The sequence below is a fragment of the Leptosomus discolor genome, chromosome 1, assembly GCF_034619465.1.
Source record: "Leptosomus discolor isolate bLepDis1 chromosome 1, bLepDis1.hap2, whole genome shotgun sequence".
NCBI classification, from domain to species: domain Eukaryota; kingdom Metazoa; phylum Chordata; class Aves; order Leptosomiformes; family Leptosomidae; genus Leptosomus; species Leptosomus discolor.
Genome location: NC_141391.1, coordinates 186,153,628 through 186,172,908, shown reverse-complemented (window position 1 = coordinate 186,172,908; position 19,281 = coordinate 186,153,628). Strand labels below are relative to the sequence as shown.

Sequence of the window (19,281 nt, the reverse complement as noted above, 5' to 3'; positions counted from 1 at the left end):
ATAAAGATGTCTCTTTGTTCATTTGGGGTGACCTGTGAGCTGGCTGCACCCTCCTTGAAACCTGTAATTAGATGACTTCTGGTGGTGGGGCAGTCTCACCCATAGCTCTTCTAGCAAGGGGATGGAGACTGTACCTTCACCAGCTCTTGGCAATGACAGGTGCACACCTCCACCCCCACAAAAGTTCTGGTTTTTCCACACAGTTTAAATGGGATAAACCAGTGTAGGAAGGCACGTGGATGTCAAGTTAGGAATCTTCCTGTCAAAGTTTTTTCTCTCTGTAGAGAGGTGGACCGTGCCAAAGGGCAGTTAGGAGGAGGACTGATTGCAGGAGAGCATCCAGAAGGCAGGGGCAAAAGGATGCGAGAGTTTCTGAAGAGCAGGTGGGGTGGAACTATGTCTATTTGAGGAATGAGATGACCTCTGAATTGGAGGGTGGAGGAAATCTGGAAGAGATGAAAGGATTTGTGGTGACAGGAGAGGTAGGGTTGGGAATTGGGAGTGTGGGAAGCAATGAACGAGGGTGGGACTGGACTTGCAGTTGAAAAAAAAAAAGATTTGTGCCAAGATAGGGAACTGCAGCCAAGAGGGTGGGGGAAAGAATGAGTTGGGGAACAAGAGGAACATGGGTGGAGATGGGAATTAATTCCACAGAAGCTCTAAAGCCCATGGGCAAATGCAGTGGAGTTTCTCCCTGGCTGGAGGGTGGAGACGCTACATCATGCAAGAAAACTCGTTGCTATTTCTGGTTCCAGAAACAAGTGGGGAGCAGTCAGGTGCTTCCAGCTTGGTGTCTTCCCCTCTGGATGCCCTCGAGGCATCTGCAGGAAGCTACAATGGTAAGGCAGGAAATGCAGCGTTCCTGCATCGAGTACCTGAATTCGCTTACTTGAAGAGTTTGATAAACATGCCAGTCACTGCTGGTCGTTCTCCTTGCTGTATTTCTCATCAACTACAAATAAAAACAATATGAATAATTTCTTAATGTAAAAATTAGTTGTTAATGAAATTATTAATCTCCTTATCCAACTGTAGGTCTAGCCATAATTCAAAAGTGCCTTGATTAATTTTTAAATACATCTCCTATTTTTTCTCCAATTTACTATTAGGCATAACTACAGCTTATTGTACAATTTTCCTTTTTCTTATGTTCCTATTGAAGGATGTTTTCTTGCAAGTATGTTTTGCTAAAATCAGAAGCAAAGATAAACTCTAAGATTCTGTTTCCTGTTTCACTGAGGTCAGTGAATGCTTTTTTTTGCTTTGATTTTCTAGTAACAGGATACCTAAATGTTTAACTCTGAGCTCTGGAAAGCTCTCTGACTCACCCTTGATTTGGTTTAGGTATTGGTTTCTTGAGCCCATGTATAAGTGATTGGTGCTTTTAATAGCAGTGAAATGTTTCATAGTACATACAACACAATTATTGATCTTGTTATTCTTGCAGTCTCCTTTTGGATTGAGAATTACATCTGCATTCTACATGTGGCGATTATCATCTGTACACTAGTAAACATACAGTAAAATTGTTGTAGTATTTACTAATATACATATATACTAATTTGCTAATATACATATTTACTAATATATATAATTTACTAATATATGGTTATAATAGTTACTAATATAGTTTATACCTAATCCATACATTATTAAAATTGTGAATTTATATGTGATTTGATAAGGCAGAGTTTTAAAAAATTAGTTAAATACAGTATGTATTCTTGGTGTGTGAATTTCTGTAAAATTGGTGTGTGAATTTTCTACATCATTTGTCATCCAGTATTTGGGGAATGGGGGTAGTCAAAAAAATCTTGAGTTTAAAATAATTATATGGTCTCTCATGACCCAGATAAGTTGCCAAAGGAACTGTTTTAGGAGTGTTCCTTTCTATTTTAAGCAGGATGGGCTTTTTGCTACCAAGAAAAGCATGTATCATTTTAATGAGCTGGCTCTGGAGCCTTTTAATTTGTGTAGTTGTTACTCATGTCATGGTAAGCAGCCAGAGCAGTGATTTCAAAGAGAAGTATCTCATCTACTGTAAAGATTATTCCCTCCTCGGTCATTTGTATTGATCCAAATACATTTTTTATTGATGGGAGAAACGTAATTTTTGCGTGTATGTATTTCTGACAGTGCAGTGAAAATGTAAGGTAACTTCTTGCTTGTCTTAGATCTGTGCTATATGTTGGGGACTTCTGAGAATGTAACCTCTGCTTTGCAATGCAAGCCTCTTTCTTTACTCTGTGTATGGACCAGTTTGTTCACTTTTTTGAATCATGACATTTATCTAAAAAGGATCCTTTCTCCTTTAGAAGAAGCAGGATTTGATCACATAAAATGATTAAATAATACCGGTTATTTTTGAAAGTCTAGTGCCTTTATAGTAACGTGGCTCATGTCTTATTTCTTTATCTCAGGCTTCAGTTTCCCTTCAGTCTGTTGCTGTTTGACTAAGTGTTTCTGTACAGTAAGACTAAGTATTCTTGAAAAATAGGTGTGCATATTGCTGATGAGTCATATTAAGATATGCAGAGGTCTGTTAAGGATGAAGTGGTGAGCTTGCTTTTGTCCGTTGTGGATCAACTAAGATTGTAAAAGAGGCAAGGTCATTTAACACGTTAACTTGAGTCTGAATACTCAATGTCTCATGTCAGGTAAGGTTTTATTCATAGAAGGGTACAAGCTTTCATTGGTGTGCTTGCAGTTCATTTCAATATGAATTGCTCAGCATGTGTGTGTAATGCGTAAGCAAATAGCTTTTTACTATATTCCTTAGAGCTACTGTAGTCTATATCTAAAATTAAAGCTCTGAAAGAACATGTGTGCATATGTCCATAACGTAACAGTGGGCGGTGTTTGTTTCTGTTCTTTAAATAATGTTTCCATTTAGTTATGAAACATACCTTTTCTTTGTGGATTTTTGTTTGATAGAAGTGCATGAAATGTAAATGCATTTATGCCATAAAGTAATACAAAGATGCTTAGATAATTATGGGTTTTTTCAATAGATTTCTGATTTTTCAGAGAGCTAAGTTATAAGAGAGCTTGGTTGAAGTCTTGCTGAGGGAACAGGGAAGACTCGGATAAAATTGTGGTGGCAATTGTGGTAGTAGGTAGTCAGAGGTAGCAGTGGTTCCTTTATTATGTGTGTATTGACCAACTGCAGGGTCTTTGGAGCAGGACGAGTGATTTGGCTTTGTCCCCAGTGTAGTTTGCTGAGCAGTGCAGAACTATGGAGAACAAAGAGAAGAGGTGAACAAGTGAAACAGAGGTTAATATTAAGTTGAGGTAAGACGAAGTGAGTCAATGGATCATATTAAAACTAAGCAGTAGTTCTAAGATCTGGTTTCAGTGCATTGCAGCCGACAAATGGAAAGTGTTAGTCATATTTTCTTCATTAAGAGTGTAAGCTGCTGACTTACCCTGTAGAAGGCAAATTTTAAATTATTTTTTTATGAAACAGTTACTGTTATCATTCAGCACAGTCCATGAATAAATAAATTAAATAATCCTTTGTTTAGCATGTAAATCAATTCTTTGTGGATACTAATCCTTGAAATAACAAAATGTCTTACCTGCTGATTTGAAAATAGAACGTTTGCAATGTTTATACCCGTGTGTGATTTAAAAACCCAAAAAGCCCACTGGAATTTCTAAATGGAGTGAGAAAATGTCATTCATTTTCAGTGTGTCTTTTTATTTAATTTGGCTTTCTCTATTGTAAATATTTAAATTTTTTTCCTCATTTAATTCTGTTTCCAGGCAATGTAGTTCAGCCAGATCTTTACTAGCATGAACTGTTTTGTTTTTTTAAAAAAAAAAGAAATTCTGGAAGGCTGCATGAAGTGAGGGATGCCTTATTTTTCAGGATATGTTTGTACGAATAACCCCTGTCTATTCTGTATCTTTGAGAGCACATGGTAATCTTGTATGAAGTAAGGTTAAAAGGTAAATGGCCTGGTACTGTTTCTTTTGGCTATTGCATTAAAGTGTTTGACCTCTAGCAACCTATTTTTATCTTAGGCAGTAAACTGTTTAGTTCTGCTTATCAAAAGAGACTTCACTGCTCTCTTTCCATGCTGTTCTTATCCAAAACACACTGTATCAGTCCAGCATCAGTAGACTTCATCAGCAACAGCTATTATTCTGCTTAGAGATACAGCATAAAAAAGTTATTTATACTGTAACAGTACATTTTATTCAATGAATAGTTTCAAATATAGTTCTGTGGTATCCACTTTCATTATCTAGTTTAGATCTTCTCTTGTATTACCTCCTTATTAGTTTACTCTTTCCCCAGATTTTAGCTGACTTGAAATTATTTGTTTTGGTGTGAATTATTTTAGATTATTCAAACAATAGCTCATGTATTTCTAAAGGTAAGATTAATATGGCAAAGTAACTACATTTACAGATATTAACAGATTTCCTAATTGTTTGGAGGTATCTTCAGATCATCAAGGCATTGGGGGTAATTTGAAATTTTATGAAGTGTCAGTGGAAGAATCAGCCTCCCCATACCTTTAGTTGTCTGTGTGATTTGCCAGAGCACAATACTACTCGTTGGAGTGTTGGCTAGAGGCAGAACTTGCCGCAATCTCAGTTGAGAGAGTTGCTGGGCAGCTGCTATTTTTTTTTAATTGACTTGTTAGTCTACACAATGCTTTACCATCATTACTAGTAAACAAATACTGGTACCAGCCTCCCTGTTTTATGGTTAAAATAAATAAGACATTTCATGAAGTAAATCCAAGACAACTAAGTCTAGACCCCTAGTATCCTTGGGGAAGTTTTGTTTCTTGAGAACTAGAAATACCTCTGTTATTTTACTTAGTGAATTTGTTGCATTGTGCCGTTTCACAATTTATAGATATCAGGGATCACAGAAAGCTGCTCTAACTTATCTGAAGATTACAGAGCTAAAGCTCTCAAAAAAGCCCAACTGAAAAAAACAAACCCAACACAAAACAGTATTTGATGGTCTCAGTTTACTTCTATTGGTCATAATACTTTTTTATAAGGATTGACTGAAGCCAGGCTTGAAAAGAATCAAAGCTTTTCAGTGGATGCCAGAATCTGAAGACAAGTGAACACTTCAAAAAGTCATGAGTGTGTTCACATATCTTGCCAAGTTCGTTCCAAATCTGTCCTCTGTCAGTTCACCCCATCAGACAACTTCTGGAAAGTGTTCAATGACACTGGATTGAACAGGGCAGACATTCCTTTAATGAGTTTGATAGGTAACAGTTCTTGTGCTGAAATGCTGCAGCATTGCTTAACTATCTCATTAATAAAGGCTGGTAATGACGAAATGGAAAGCCAGTGTTCTGAGTCTCAAAATATCTTTTTAAATACAAAATAGGCTTGGTTTTCACATGGAAAAACAGTTCACCATTTAAAAATCGGTGATTCCCGAGCTTTTTTTGGACCAGCTAATTGCTGTGATTTGTCAATATTACTTACAAGCTGTAACCCAAATTTATCAAATAACTAATTCCAGGTACTGTGCGATACAGTCAGTGGTGTATCCACTGAGTAAATGCAGAACTCCTACTACGTTCCCTTGGAACCACAATTGGTAATCACTGCCCTAAGATACATGATTTACTAACCATAAAAGACAATCTCTGCTCCTTGTGGCTTTTTCTTTGGGGAGAGACATGCTTTCTATTTTTACCAACTTTTGGATCGGATTTCTGCTTCCAAATTGAAGTGGAAATAGTAAGAATTGTGGGAACAGATTCAGGAGAGATAGTTTGGGTGTTGAATACTAAGAGTATGGAAGGAACGTGTATATTTGCAATGAGAAAGGAGGCTTCATCATACAGGCTTTCTGACCTGCTCCTCCTCCAGCCATTATGCTAGCTTTATGTTCTGTTTCTTTATAGATTTTGTATTTGACTGAAGATACATGCTGAGGTAGGTGGTCGTTTCAGCACAGATCCTGTGTGCTTTGTCTGTCTAGGTTAGGTAGGTAGCAGTCCTGGATGAGCTCAAAGAGGCTGGACACACTGGTGAGGCCATAGATAAATGTCCTTTCTATATGTCATCTACAGCTGCTCCTTGGCCTCTCACCCAGAATAGGGGATTCCTCCCCATAGCCCAACTGATGTGCCAGCATGTGACCTAATCAGGCTGATTTTACCTAAAAATGAGTTTTAGGAGTAATCTTGTATATTGCTGGCTCACACAAACAAGTGGAGTGATGATTTCTGGCATGGGGATGGTGACAGCTGGGGAGGGGGAATAGTCTTTTCAGCGGTCACAGCTGCATATGGGAAAAGATATCCATCCATAAGCTAGGGAAAGCTTTCAGAAGTCTTCAAAAACATGACCTTAATTTACTTTTTCCTTTATTTGATTTTATATTTGAAATGAGTACTTAAACGAAATGATGAGAGTGACTATTTAGAGGGTAGAGACAGGACCATGACTTGGACATGAAAAAAATTTGATCCATTATTGAGGCACTAATAAAACTGATTTGTGAGGCTAATATAATGTGTGAAGTAATTCTAAACTTTCAGAAACCTTAAGGTTTAACATAAACGAAGTAATAAAATGTTGGTAATCTAAGTAATTGTTTTTCTTCTTGCAGCTGTTGCTTTTCCTTCCTGAAAAGTTGTCCATTACATACAGTTTATTTTGTGTAGTATTTTCTTTATGCTGCACACGTGATTAAAAAACATAGCCTTTGGCATGCATATCCAAACCTGCTGTAGCATTTTCTTTTAACCATTAAAGGAAAAAAAAAAAAAACAAAAAGTTGCTCTTTAGACTGTGATGGTGAGAAAGTCTTCTCATTTAAGGGCTGGTGTTAAACCTATCGGTCCACTAGCTTTGAGTTTCTGATAACAATGCTGCTGACAGTTAATCGTGCAGCTGATCTCCTGGGAGTTGCTCTTAATTGGAAAAGGAAGATTTGTTTTGTTTTGTTTTCTTCTCTTGCTGCTTGTTTACATTGTGCTGTTGAAGAAAATGCAGGTGATCCACATGGGATACAATTCTGTCGTGCCCTTTAACAAAAATGAGCCCTCTTAATGCAGAATGTTGAATCTGGGAAAATTTGTAGCTGAGGATATTTGTTGAAATTGAAAGTGTGAAGACTTGTTGGGGGAAAACTAAATCACCACAAGTCACTCTTTGGTAAAAGCAAATGCATCGTTGCTGATCTTGACTGCAACACAGTCCATATATGCGATTTTAAACTACTGTACTTTCCGTACAAAAATATTTGTATGTTTTTATGACATGGAAGATTTGTTTGTCATGTAACTGTTGCTGTTAACATACAGCCCGTTCTGATGAAGCTTAAATGAATATCACTTTCCTTTATGGTCAGCGAACATAACTGAAAGCTATTAAAGCATTTTTAACAAGAGAATGAACATAGACACAGTCTTTTGTAGATAAACTTCACCCTTCCTGTTTTGGATGGAGCAATAAGTTTACCATGGAGCAGATTTAGGAAATAGCTTTCCATCAATTCAGTATTTTATAAATAAAAAGTTTCAGGGCGAGGTCCTTCCTTTGGCATAAAGCTGATTATTTCCTGTTTAATCCTGAATTGGTGCATTTCAAGTAATAGGATTTTTTTAGCATCCGTCAGAGAGGAGAGCTTTTAGGATTTTGTTTTCATTTATGATCCTATGAAAATGCAGTTTCTAGACTTGAAGATCGTTACAGAGCAGAGGGAAATTCATAGATGCATAGATTGTTGCTCTTTCAGACAATTGTTTTACTTAGCTGCACAGTTGTTTGTAGCTGGACATTCTTAAACACATAGCTGGGTGTTCTTACATGTGAGCTGAAAAGGTGTCATTGATACATCTTTAATAGACTATGAGTGCTTCTAGTGAGGTCTAGAAACTGATGAATTGTAATTGCTATGGATTATTTGAATTCAGAGTTATCGTCTGCTCACAGAAGGCACATGTTTTCTATAAGAAGAATACGTAAGCAGTAGAATTTAAACCAATACTGCTCTTTTACCTAAGGAACACACAAGTTAATATATGAAGTAACACTACCCTCATCCAACACATCTGTTGTAAAGAAGCCTATGAAATCTAGGCCACACACAAACTAGTCTCCAAGGGCCTGTAGTTGGTGTTAGAATGCTGTTATTATGTGGTCTGATTGGTTTAGTAAAGAATTATCTCCAGTAAAACCATGTAACATAATAGTCCTTGCTTTCCCACATGGGAGCTACTTCTGCTTGACTGAGCAAGACATTTCTTGAAGAAGTAATAATGCACTTGCTCTTGCCAAAGTGTAATGTTAAATGAAGTGTATCGTCATGTACGTTTTTGTTGTGTATCAGTTCTTGGTCATTTAGACATTCACTTAAAGTCCTCCGTTATAGTATTAAAAATTATTAAAGATACAGGTTTCCTAGCAATGACTTTTTGCTTCTTATTGAAAATGCCTTTGTAGTAATTTTAAAGCAATGGGGAACTATTTGGAAAATGTTTTTGTAAATGAAAACTCATTTGCTGAACTTTCCAGATACTAATTTAATTGCCAGGCAGTACAAGTCGTAGCGGTTTAAGGTTTATCTTGCACTGTGCTGAATACTTTGTATGTGATGCTTTCCCTGTTCACTTTGATTTAAAAGACAGCTGAGACAGTTCAATAGTTCAATAGTTCATATGGACAGCTTTCTAAATAATATCAACTTGGTTGGCTTTTGCTATGATTGTTCAGAACTACATAGCCTTGCTCTACAGATATGTCCTTGTGTAACTGGAACTGTAAACACTTACTACCGTTGTTGAGGATTTGTCTTTTTAATTGCTTTTAAATTTATTATTTTTTGGCTCTGCTCAAGTGTCATACAAAAGCTGTATATTCCACCTTTAGATTGCTTTACAAGCATTGAGCAAATGTACCCAAACGTGTAATTTTTTGTTTGGACAGTGGAGGTAATAAGAAAGAGTTGAGGAGGGATGGTGCTTCTCTACAGAGATGATGATTAGAGGTGTTATGGCTGAGGGGCAGAGCCCTGCACGACAGAAGCCATAGGAAGGTGAGGCTGATGTGCGGAAGACCAGGCAGTGTCGGGGCGCTCCTGCGGTCGCTGCACACCTGAGCCAGCCCCAGGCTTCCCTGAGCTGCAATGGACTCCACCCTGTGCAAACCCCATGACTTCACTGTAATTGCAGAGGTGTCACCAGGGGCATGATAGGAAGCAAACGAGTATCCCAGTGATGTCTTGAGCTTAAACTGGAGATAATGGTTTTGTGCAAGTAAATAATTTGGCCTGCATGTTTTCTTCCCAGTGTATTACACAGCGTGGAAAAGACCAGAGTTGTGTCACATGTATCAGCAGAGATATCACAACTCAGCAGAGAGTTTATTACTGTAGACATAGACATCATCCACACTGCCCCCCCCCCCCCCCCCCCAAGTTTTACACAGCTCTTTTTGTACTAGAATTCTACTTTAAAATGAAGCGGGAAGCCTTGCAGTGACATTGTTTTAGACTGCATCTTCCTATTTCAAATTAGTTTAATCAAAGGAATAAATAAAAACACAGGCAGGAGATGCTGTGTCCTAGAAGCGAGGTGCTGTAGACCAGCTGGACAGAAACATGGTGGCCCCGTGCGGGGAGCAGTGACCAGCTCCTGGGGAGTTCGGAGCTGAGTGGCTTCAGCCCCTCTCCCAGGTGGCTCCTCCCAGGCTCTGCGGCACCCCACGCCCATCCCTGCTGCACCCCGCTCGCACGCAGCCCCCCACGTTGCTGGTCATGCTCCTCGAGGGCAAAGCAGTGTTCAAATCGGAATTCATGCTTTTTTTTTAAAATGATGGCTGTGTCAGCATCTCTTGCACATGAGGGACTTCCAACAGGCCTTTCGGTCAGGTATTCAGCTGCCAAAAATGGTGGGCTTACATTCTGGAAGCTGATTAAGTCTATTAAACCAGGCGCTTGAAACTTTCAGTCAAAAGGGAGGCAGAATTGCATTTAAGTGCAAATAACTTTAATATTTTGCATGGCTTCAGTAAGTAGCAAATTAACATGAAATTGTTCATTATTACATAGTAGATTAAATAACTTGTTTGCCCCAATTAGCATTTCAATGAATATCTAATTGGTCTATAAACGTATTGATTAATGGGTGCAGAAATTATTACATAGATTCAAGGCAAAATTGTCAGTGCATTTTTAAGAAAGGAATAGAGCAGACTTGTTGATATTTTATAATTAAAAATTGTATACCACTATTGTAACCAAGTATTAAATTTGTTGTACGTTAATTCAGCTTTTTGTAACCATGAAAAATAGTTCATCTTGGTTGAAAACCAATTTTAAATGTCTTGATCATGAGAATTGTCTGCAAGTGGTTTAATGACAGTTTTGGGCATTCTTTGCACTCTGAAGCTATGAATTTATATATTGTACTCATAAACATAACAGTACAATTACATTGCCGCTGCAGTAATGAAAATCTGTCTGTACTCTTTCAGTAGAGGATTAGCTTATTGTACTTGAGGAGAGTAAATTTTGGGTAGGTTAATAAAGTCTAATTTGCATGGTTGAGAAAAATCCAAGATAGTATGTAAATAAATTAAAAAGTAGTGATTTGGGGAGAGGAAAGTACTTTGATACCAGCAATACTGAAGTCATTCAATGTGTAGTGGTTTCCCAAATTGCTAGAGTTTACATGCACAATTATAATGCAAAATCTTACTGCATATGCAGTCAGCTTAGAGCTAGGTCTACATTACAAAATCTTTTAGCATAGCTCTTAGTTAGGAGTACAAGAAAAATTATACCTCATAGTCTGTCTACCCATGCCAGGAAAACCTGGCATAGATGTGGCTGTGTTGACAGAGGAGTGCTTTGTCAGGCTTACCTGAGGTCTGCTGAGGAAGGGAAATAGAAAGCTGGCTTGTAAGGCCAGAAGGCTATAGCAGCCTAGTTGTCATGGTTTAGCAGGGGGAACAACAGCTGTTACCTCTCTCTGGTGTAGAGGAGCCCTGGGGCGTCATTGAAACAAGAGAGATTTCAGGCAGTTTGCTCTTTCATTAATGGGGTGTCTGGAGGGGATGTGGTAGGGCTTTCAAACTTGTGCTGTACTTGAGCTCTGCAAGTCCAAGCTCTGCCTTTGTCAGAAATCAAACAACTACCAGTGAGCGTGTTGCTTCTTTCCTCCTTGCATGATACTTGTGGGAAATGTGCCCTTAGTAACTGAAGAGTTTCTGTCTTCTGAAAGATAATATATTAAATGAATACTTGCATGAATCACAGACACAAGATTGTGATTGCTGGGCATGTTGGGTCTTCTCAAGGGTGAGTTAGTATCTAAGGGTTGCAGGCTGTTTAACTTGGTTTCTGAGCCAGAACCCCAACTCCTTCCCCTGTGTGAACTGAGCCTTGAGGGTCTTTGGCCTTCTGGATGAGGAGCTGAGAACGGGTATCTCTGAAGGTGAGCACTGACTCACAAGCACTGATGGGGGGCTGTATACATATTGTGCAGAGCTGCTCAGAGAGCCTACAGTTATGTTGCTGTGAAGAAGGAGTCCTGGTGGAGGTGAGAGAGAGAGTGTTAGATGAATCTGTAAATGTGTGGAATGCTAAGAATACTCAAAAATGCAGGAAAGATTGTGATGGAAAAGAGCAAGGGACTGGAAATTACAGACTAAATCATGGGCATCAACTTCACTTGCTAAAGCATCACATCCACTTAATGGGTGTGGTCCTCTCATGCCTGGTGGTCCTGCTTGTGTTTGCAAGCAGAAGTACCGCCTTCTGCATTGAAATGAATTTGCCCATCTCTTGCATAAAGCTGCTTGAGCCTTGCATGTGCAAGTCTCTTGGTTCCTATTCAAGAGGCTTTTACATGTGCATAAAGCCAAGAGTGTTCAAAAAAAGTGCTACAGTCATATTCGTTTAAAACCATAGCTGGCGAAGATAGTTGTCTACCTTTGTATAAAATGAAGTGCATTCATTAGAACAATTCTCCCAGAAATGAGAAGTGAAGATTCAGTTGAGTCCTTTCTGAGACGGGGAGGAGAAATTTGCATCTCTCACTTGCTTCTCAATTGTACTTTCTACCAGCTGTGGACATGGGAGATACAGAGGCTAACTTGTAGCCTGGTGGGACCAGTCTTCCTGAGCGTTCTTCCAGTTATCAGGGAACTTCTCTCTTGTTTCCCTCTTCTTCAAAGGCTGCTTAGAGCAGAAGCTGTAATTTTAGCTGTTCTGAATGACCTTGAGAAGTTAAAAAGCCTTTCTTTGCACAGACTGTGGAGCTAAGCTGGGCAAACCTGGTGCATGGGTTGAAATAAGGGTTGCAAATATCTCCACTTTAACTTCTCTGTTTTCCTGGCCTCATCTGCTTTGAATATTGTGTCTACTCTTGCTGTTGAAATGAAGCTGCTTTTGGCCAGGTGTGCAAGACTTTGAGACCAAGATGACAAAGTTTTTCTGACTCTTCTGTGGACTGGAGTCAATTGCAGGAGAGGATGTCTTAAGTTCTAGGTTTTGTTCTCATTACTACTTGTGTTGTCCAACAGCTGTTGTGCAAAATACGCGGCAGCTCTGGAACAGTTTTGGAGAAGAACATGAGGCTATGCTAGGCAGAGAAAGGAAATGATGCAGACTGTGTCAGTGAGTAGCAGACATGTCATCAAGGTATTCGCTAGTATAATTTCATCCACGCCCAGAGTTCAGATTTACAACAAAGTTTTGGTGTTGGTGTTTTCCACCCATCAGCTGAGCCATTTGGTATGTTTTCTTTGGTTTAAGCCAAGGTCAATTTTAGATTATTATTGCAGGATATAGCAGTCTAAGGCACAAGCAGTCCCCACCTGCTTGCTTCTGCCCCTCTTTCTTCGCCATCAGTGGTTAACATCCCAGAGCTGAGAATGTGTGGTACCCGTCATCTCTTTCATGTCAATGTCACACATTGTAATTTAAGCCACTGTTGTTGGCGCTTTGAGGTTAACTGTGACAACTTTGCATGGACACAGATTAAGGAGTTCTGAAAAGTTTAGTTCTGCTGGTGAGTTCTAGGGCTTGATCACCTCCAACCTGGGGGACTAACATCTCCATTGCTCTAGCTGGATCTGGAAGTAAATGTCTTTTAGCCATATTTAAACAGTTCTAAGTGCAAAATTTGGTTTAGTTTTCTCAGATATGAGTGTTCACTGACAGTCTGCAGGTGCATCACACCTTTAGATTTGCATCTAGACAAAGTGCTTATGCAGAGACTAGCACAGTGAAGGGTTGATCTCAGCCAGAGCTTCTATGCTATTTTCGTGTAAGAATAAACAGCACTAAAATACCATGAGAATAATATAAAAGTAGGCATATTTGTGATCCTCTGACCTCACAGATGCCAGATGTGCTGATTTTGGAAAACTCTTCAAAGAGAACTTGAATTCAGCTTATATACTTCTCATTCATAGAAAAATCAAGATTTTTATTTATACATATATATATATAGTGTATGTGTATATAAAATAAATATAAATATGTTTCTATATTTGGGAATAGAACAGCTGTTTCTGCTTTCCCTTCATCTGCTTACTAAAGTGTTACACGTTCTTTCCATTATGCTGGTGCTGTACTTTAGGTCAGAGAATAAAAGTATGCTGGAGCCTTGGTAAATGATCACCCTATGGCTTTAGCTGTTTTTAGGATTACCTGACGTATATATCAGACAGAATAATCATGTCGTTTGTCTCATTCCCTTTCTTGTTTTTCAATATAAAAATGTTATTTCGTCTTTCCCCACACATGGAATCATTTTCAGGTTTTAGTTCCAGATGTTTACAGATGAGCTTTCCATGGTCTGAGCTCAAAATCGATATCAGCTGGAATTTTAAAGATAGGGTTATTTTCAAACCTTATTGGGTCACAAGTTCTTCCAGCATTCTTCTCCAACAGAGAGCTTTTTTGCTTGTTGGGAGTCTTTTCTTTCTTTCTTCCTCAAGTGTCACATTCTGGGCTTATTTTCCAGAAATAGCCTCCTTCTCTTCTGTGGAGAAGGCAGATTTTAATACGCCATGCCACCATCTTCCCTTTCGGGAGCTTTGAGTGCCTTCACAATTTTTCAAATAGTTGATTGTACCATTAAGTGTAATTAATGTCTTCTGTACTTGATATTCTTGTACTTGATAATCTCTACTCCCTTCTGCAAAGCACAGTAACTTCTCTCTGAGGGCTGGTAGTCGTGCACTTGCTTCAGATGTAAACTGGTTTATGAAGTTATTTCCACTTCACAACTGTGGCTCGCAGTTCTTTCAGTTGTGCTGATGCATCTGGTTTTAGAATTGAACCACTGAATCACATTAATTGGGGGGAAGTAATTTTAAAAGGATCATCTCAGTGATGCAATTTACGTAGCAGCTATACAAATAGGTTTATCAGCACAATTGAGAAGGAGGCAGATTGCACCAGGAGGATCAGAATTAGCAGCTGGGGTAGAAAGCTTGTTGAGAGAAAATTGCTCAATTATTGTTAGAGGAGCTGAGCTGTTTCCTTTGTATTCTGTTGTTAGAACTGCCTTCCTGCTCCACCTTCGCCCTCTTCCCCTATTTCAGGTCAATTCTATTTTTTTAAAAGTCTTTTGTCACAAAGCATTGAAAACATTCATCACGTGTATGAAGGTGTTTTGTTTGTTGTGACAGCAAAGTGACTTCTGACTCCAGACGCAGCGACGACGATGGCTGTCTTGATTCTCCTCCAAGTCTTCTTTTGTGAAAGTTTTGAAGAAAAATGTGCTTAGATTGAGCTAATATTTATATGCTAAGGGTCAGATAATTTCATCTAGGTTAGTTCTTTGTGGTGTGTGAGAGATATAGCAGATAGCACTTGTTTGCCATTAATTTGAAGACCAATTAAAAATAGAGCATTTCCTTCAGTTGTAGCTTTCCGTGTAGTTGAGTGCCTTCCCGTGCAGAAGACGGGGCGGTGTGTCTGTGTTCTCTATTAGTGTCAGGGTTTCACTCGTGCCGGTGTTGCACAGCGTCCTCTGAAGACTGACAGTTACCAGGTTCGTTTACCTGTGCAAGATCATTCACACATCCTTGGTCTGACCGCTTCAAAGGTGATAAAACAGGACAAATAGACATGCAATAAGGGGGGAAAAAAAAAAAAAAGTTTTGAACTGTTTCCCCCTAAACATAATGGCTCTGGGGAGCCTTTCAGAAATCATTCTGTGAAGGTGCTAGCGAGCATGCTGCAAGTACTTGAAAGGCATGAGTTATCCAAAGTGAAATACCATCTGTCAGTCGTATGGCTGATCAGAGACAGCGATTCTTCCTGAGCTTTTTCCTCGGAAAGTCAGAAAAAAAAACCCCCAAATTTACTGTTTGAAGTTCTCTTAGCAAGTACAGTGTTTTACTTGCTGTGGAACATGAACTCTGAGAGTCTGGGTTTCATGCTGATATTTTACTACCAAAGAACGAAACATACAAAGCAGGAAATAAACCCCGTCTCAGGAAAAATGCCATGTGCACACCGTTTCCACACTTAAGATGTTTAGCTCCAGTTTGTTTTGGGCTGCACTCTTCTTTTTGTCTTCTTAATCTCCCTTGAGAATTAGTTTATTCCAAAAGGTTTTCTTTTATGTGCCAACCAATGTTTGAAAAGTGGGTCTCATTTTAAGCTATTTTTTATAGAATATACTATGAAACGTTTGAGAACTGTCCTTGTTAAAGGTACCGTGTTAAATCAGAATGTATTTTTTTTCTTTTACTGCTTCTCTGACATGAATATGCTTGAACTGCCCTTGGACTGGTTCTTATGAATAAAATAGCGTGGTGGTGTTTGGGTGGGGGTGGGTTTGTTTGTTTCTTTTTTACTAATGGGAAATTGCTTCTACACATCTGTATCATTTATGTCCACAGTACAGATAAATGTGGGAGGAAAGGGTCACACATCCCTGTAAACAAGTTCTAACACAAGCACACAATACTAAAAGATAATCAGACTTTGAGGAATATCGACATTTTTGCCTTTTTTTTTTTTCTCCTAAAAATGTACAGAGATATTAAACTTATTAATCTTCATTCAAAAAACCAGTCTGTTTTCTAAATGGAAATTGGCCAAAGAGGTGTGAAAATGAACTGCATCTGGTAGTTGGAAGAATTTGACAAGTTCCTTTTTTGGTGGGTGTTCAGATGAATAACCTTAGTTGGAATCTGGAGGAAAAAAAAAAAAAAAAGAAGAGAAATTTGAGAGGCCACTGACTCACTTTGAAAACTGCCTAAGAGCACAGTCGGATGTTTGTTTGAAAAACAGTTGCAGTGATAATTAGAAGTTACTTCTCCTCAACTGTGGTACATAACTGACTTGCAAACTCTTCATTCCCTGCAGTACAAGATCAGACGGGTTCATGCAAACCACTGCCAGGATTTCTCTTATCCCTAGTGGCTGAATCACTAATGCAGTCAAACTAATTAAAGTCATATTTGTCAAGGACTTCTGCAAGAAGCAGAAGTCCAACAAACAAACATGATTTGGTGAAATTATTTAAACACAACTTGTATTTAAAGTATTAGGAAAGATTACAAACTGTGTTATTGATGCTTTGTATAAAGATTGAGATTGCTAGGCGTGCCACAGTTAAATTAATTTTACATGTATTTGCAATGAAAATCTGGTTTTGCATTTGCATTTCGCTCTGCCATTATTTGTTAAATACTGCTGTGAGAGGAACTCAATCTCTCTTTTTAAGGCATTTCTTCCAGTAAGAGCTATTACTTGTATTCAGATAGTTCAGAACTAGTTACATTTGTACTAGCGCAGGTCAGAAGAGAGGAAAAGGCAAACACATCTGACGGTTGAAACCTGCGTTAAATCCAGTATTGCTCGTTTGGTTTGGACCTGCAGTGGCACCGGACTCAAGGAGGGCTGTTGGTGTGCTGAAGTAGAGAGTCTTGCATTTAATCATTTTCTAAAATGTGTTGTTTCTAGGTCTACAGACAAGACTGTGAAACCTTTGGCATGGTAGTGAAGATGCTAATTGATAAAGACCCATCATTAGAGAAGTCCATTCAGTTTGCCCTGAGGCAGAATTTGCATGAAATAGGTGAGCGATGCATTGAAGAACTCAAACATTTCATTGCTCAGTACGATGCTGCCAATCAAGATCTATCAGAATCCTTCAAAGAGGGCTCATACTAAGGACAAAAATACGCTTTTAGAGCCTCTGCATTGTGTATGCCATAGTACATAAGTCTGCTTTTTGCGGGGAAAGAGGAGATCTTCTTGGAGATTCGAACCCAAGGTCTGCGCTCCTTCGTAGTAGCTCAGGTGGCTGTATCTTGTTCACTGTGGTCTCCACAATTGTATTCTTCCTACCTGTACTTGTTGAGATATATTCCTTTGAAAGGATGTTCTTTTCAAAAATGCTGTAAAGTTGACAAACTATTTTTGAAACCTTTAAACAGTTACCTAGGAAAAAAATGTTCAGTCCGATGTATGTACAATTACGTTTTGATGTTTATAAGTGTAACTTCAAACACTGTATTTTTTATTAAAATAACAAGAAGCAGCTCTTCATTCCTCAACTTATGCAGAAATACGTCTTGCTTTCCTATATACTATAGGAAGGGAAGACTTGCAAAATTTTTCACAACTATGATTTAAATTATTATAGTTTAATTTTAAACTTCAGATTCATTCTGTAAAATTACACTAGGGGTTGTCTCTAGTCTCTGCCAGAGCAACTCATAACTACTGGATATAAGAAGTGCTGTATTTTTGTCCTAATTGCAGGTTCTGCACATGGTTTTTACATTTTGATGTTTTCCGTATCAAGAGTCATTACTAGAAAGCAGTATTACATAGGAGGAATTGCCTTTTTGTTACTGTTTGCTACTAAACATTTCCTTTGTTACGGTTTTGGCTACACCTTACAGAGTGTAACTGTAGGCAGACACTGAGCAGGGAATGGTCCTTTCTCCTACTCTCTTCCCCTCCTCCCTTATGCCTTCTCACCACGTTTCATCCATCAGTTTTAACAATTAGGAGGCTGTGTGTAACCTTAATTTCTGATATCAAGAAGAAGCAGGAATTTGGGGTGGCAAGGTGGGGCAAGGAAAGTGAGCAGGACCGTCTTTTTAGTACCTCCAAGTTGCTTTGGATTAGGTGTAACATGAAGTTGAACCCTAAGGCCCCAAATTCATTATCATTTCAAACCTAGGTGATTCTGAGTAATGTCTGGAGCCACTTTTGACCTAATAGAGTGACTTGTAGTGAGGGAACAGTGGTTGAGGAGAGTCAAGAGGCTACCAGTGCCTACATGATTACTTTTCAGAGGTGAGAGGTATTTAGGACTCATTGGCGGTATCCTGACTATTGGACTGTGTACAGTGTTACATTTAATAAGGTACTGGGTTTTACGGATGTTTTAGGAAACGGATAATTTGAGTCATAATCACAGAGAGGTAAGTATACGCACGATTGTTTTGTATACATTTGCATTTAGAAACGCATGACACTCTAAAAGGACTAATGACCAAAGCTCACCGTTTCCAAAGTGCACAATATTTTTAAATGAAAAAGTCATTGAATTCAGCCCCCTTGTCAACGTACCTTCTCAGAGCTCATCAGAATGAGGTGCAGAAAAGTAAATGAAATGGCAATAATTTTGCATGTACAAGGTACTGTATGTATCACAGCATCTTACACATGCAAATCTTGATACTGTGTATTAAATACGTATTACATCAGATTCCTGAGATGCGTGATTACTTCTTATGTCAGTAGGGCATGGCATTTGTTGGTTTCTAAGAGGTCATATTGCTCAAAGGAGATGACCTGCAACTTACCTTGTTGGCACCTGAGATTGTGGGGGCTGCTGTATTGGGTTTGTGTGGCCAGGTTTTGGTAGCGGGTGGGCTACAGGGGTGACTTCTTTGTGAAAGTGCTAGAAGCTGCCCCCATGTCTGATAGAGCCAATGCCAACCGGCTCCAAGACAGACCCGCCACTGGCCAAGGCCAAGCCCATCAGTGACGGTGGTTGCGCCTTTGTGATAAAGTGTTTAAGAAGGGGGAAAAGTTACTGTGCAAAAGCAATGGCAGCTGGAGAGAGGAGTGAGAATATGCGAGCGAAACAACTTTGCAGACACCAAGGTCAGTGAAGGAGGAGGTGCTTGCAGGTGCTGGAGCAGAGATTCCCCTGCAGCCTGTGGTGAAGACCACGGTGAGGCAGTCTGTCCCCCTGCAGCCCATGGAGGTCCACGGTTGAGCAGATATCCACCTGCAGCCCACGGAGCACCCCACGCTGGAGCAGGTGGATGCCCAAAGGGGACTGTGACCCC

At 39.1% G+C, this 19,281-nt stretch overlaps 1 protein-coding gene across 1 annotated transcript in view; it reads left to right on the top strand.

The window, feature by feature from the left end:
- PPHLN1 (periphilin 1) overlaps positions 1-17,174 on the top strand; it is a 71,077-nt gene extending 53,903 nt beyond the window's left edge. The window contains exon 9 of the mRNA XM_086472462.1: positions 16,931-17,174. Coding sequence (XP_086328588.1) covers positions 16,931-17,140 — 210 coding nt within the window. The 3' untranslated portion in view covers positions 17,141-17,174. The remainder of the gene's footprint in view (positions 1-16,930) is intronic.
- The last annotated feature ends 2,107 nt before the right edge of the window (positions 17,175-19,281 follow it).